This window comes from Egretta garzetta, unplaced genomic scaffold (assembly GCF_000687185.1).
Source record: "Egretta garzetta isolate BGI_Z169 unplaced genomic scaffold, ASM68718v1 scaffold77, whole genome shotgun sequence".
NCBI classification, from domain to species: Eukaryota; Metazoa; Chordata; class Aves; order Pelecaniformes; family Ardeidae; genus Egretta; species Egretta garzetta.
The window spans coordinates 284,587-285,541 of NW_009260130.1; the positions used below are offsets into that span (position 1 = coordinate 284,587).

The following is a 955-nucleotide window of genomic DNA, read 5'->3' on the forward strand; positions in this document are numbered from 1 at the left end:
AACGTTCCCATCCCTGGAAACATTCAAGGCCAGGTTGGACGGGGCTCTGAGCAGCCTGATCTAGTTAGCAGTGTCCCTGCTCCTGCAGGGGGGTTGGACTAGATGACCTCTAGGGGTCCCTTCCAACCCAAAACATTCTATGATTCTATGGTACTGGGTCTCTGACAGCATCAAGACCACAGTTCATGAAGCAGCACAGACAGCCTGGATCCTCTCAAGACCTCATTCCTAAGCTTTCTTTCAGGCTTCACCTCACGGTCCATGTCTCTTCCCCAGCAAGTGCATTTAGCCTGACTTGCCTGCTCTTCTCTACCAGTGCCAGCCTGCAATGCAGCCAACTGCTGAGCGCCTTCTTGGAAAGCAAAGCTATTTGCAAGAGCATAAGCCATGCCCTGGTCCCTATCAATCCCTCATCCCCAGCAAGGAGATGCGAGCAGCAGTTCTTAGTCAGAGACAGCACAATGTATGCCCAACGTACATGTTTGAGTTTCCCTGGCCGGGACTAGTCCCAGAGTTTAGAAATCAAACAGACAGGGACCGCTCACTGCAGCAAACAGGGTCAAGGGAGCAACTACTGCTAAGGTAGCTTTATTCACACTAAATCATGCTTTGCCTGGCCTGTGGTCTAACTCTGTACCAGCTGCAAGGCCACAGTGTAAGTAGGCATGTAGAGGGAAACATAGCCCTTCCCACCCCTGTAGCACACACAGGAGCAAGCATATTAGAGCAGAAAACAGCAGAGGAAGCAGCCATTGCTAGTTTGGGTTTATTTCACTGTGCAGGGGGGGAGAAAACAAAACAAATCAAGCTATAGCTTTTCGCTGAACTTAATGGCTTTGACTTTAAAGTCACCCTCCACAGCCAGGTATTCAATTTTCTCCATGCCCAGCCGATTAGGGAACTGGAACTCCGCCTCAGGCACCTTCACCGTTGCCTCCGTTTCATTGAAGGAGCT

General features: G+C 50.5%; 1 protein-coding gene across 1 annotated transcript in view; it reads right to left on the reverse strand.

The window, feature by feature from the left end:
- Nucleotides 1-808: 808 nt before the first annotated feature.
- LOC104128677 (16 kDa beta-galactoside-binding lectin) overlaps nucleotides 809-955 on the reverse strand; it is an 8,972-nt gene continuing 8,825 nt past the window's right edge. Inside the window, exon 4 of the mRNA XM_009641512.2 lies at nucleotides 809-953. Coding sequence (XP_009639807.1) covers nucleotides 809-953 — 145 coding nt within the window. The remainder of the gene's footprint in view (nucleotides 954-955) is intronic.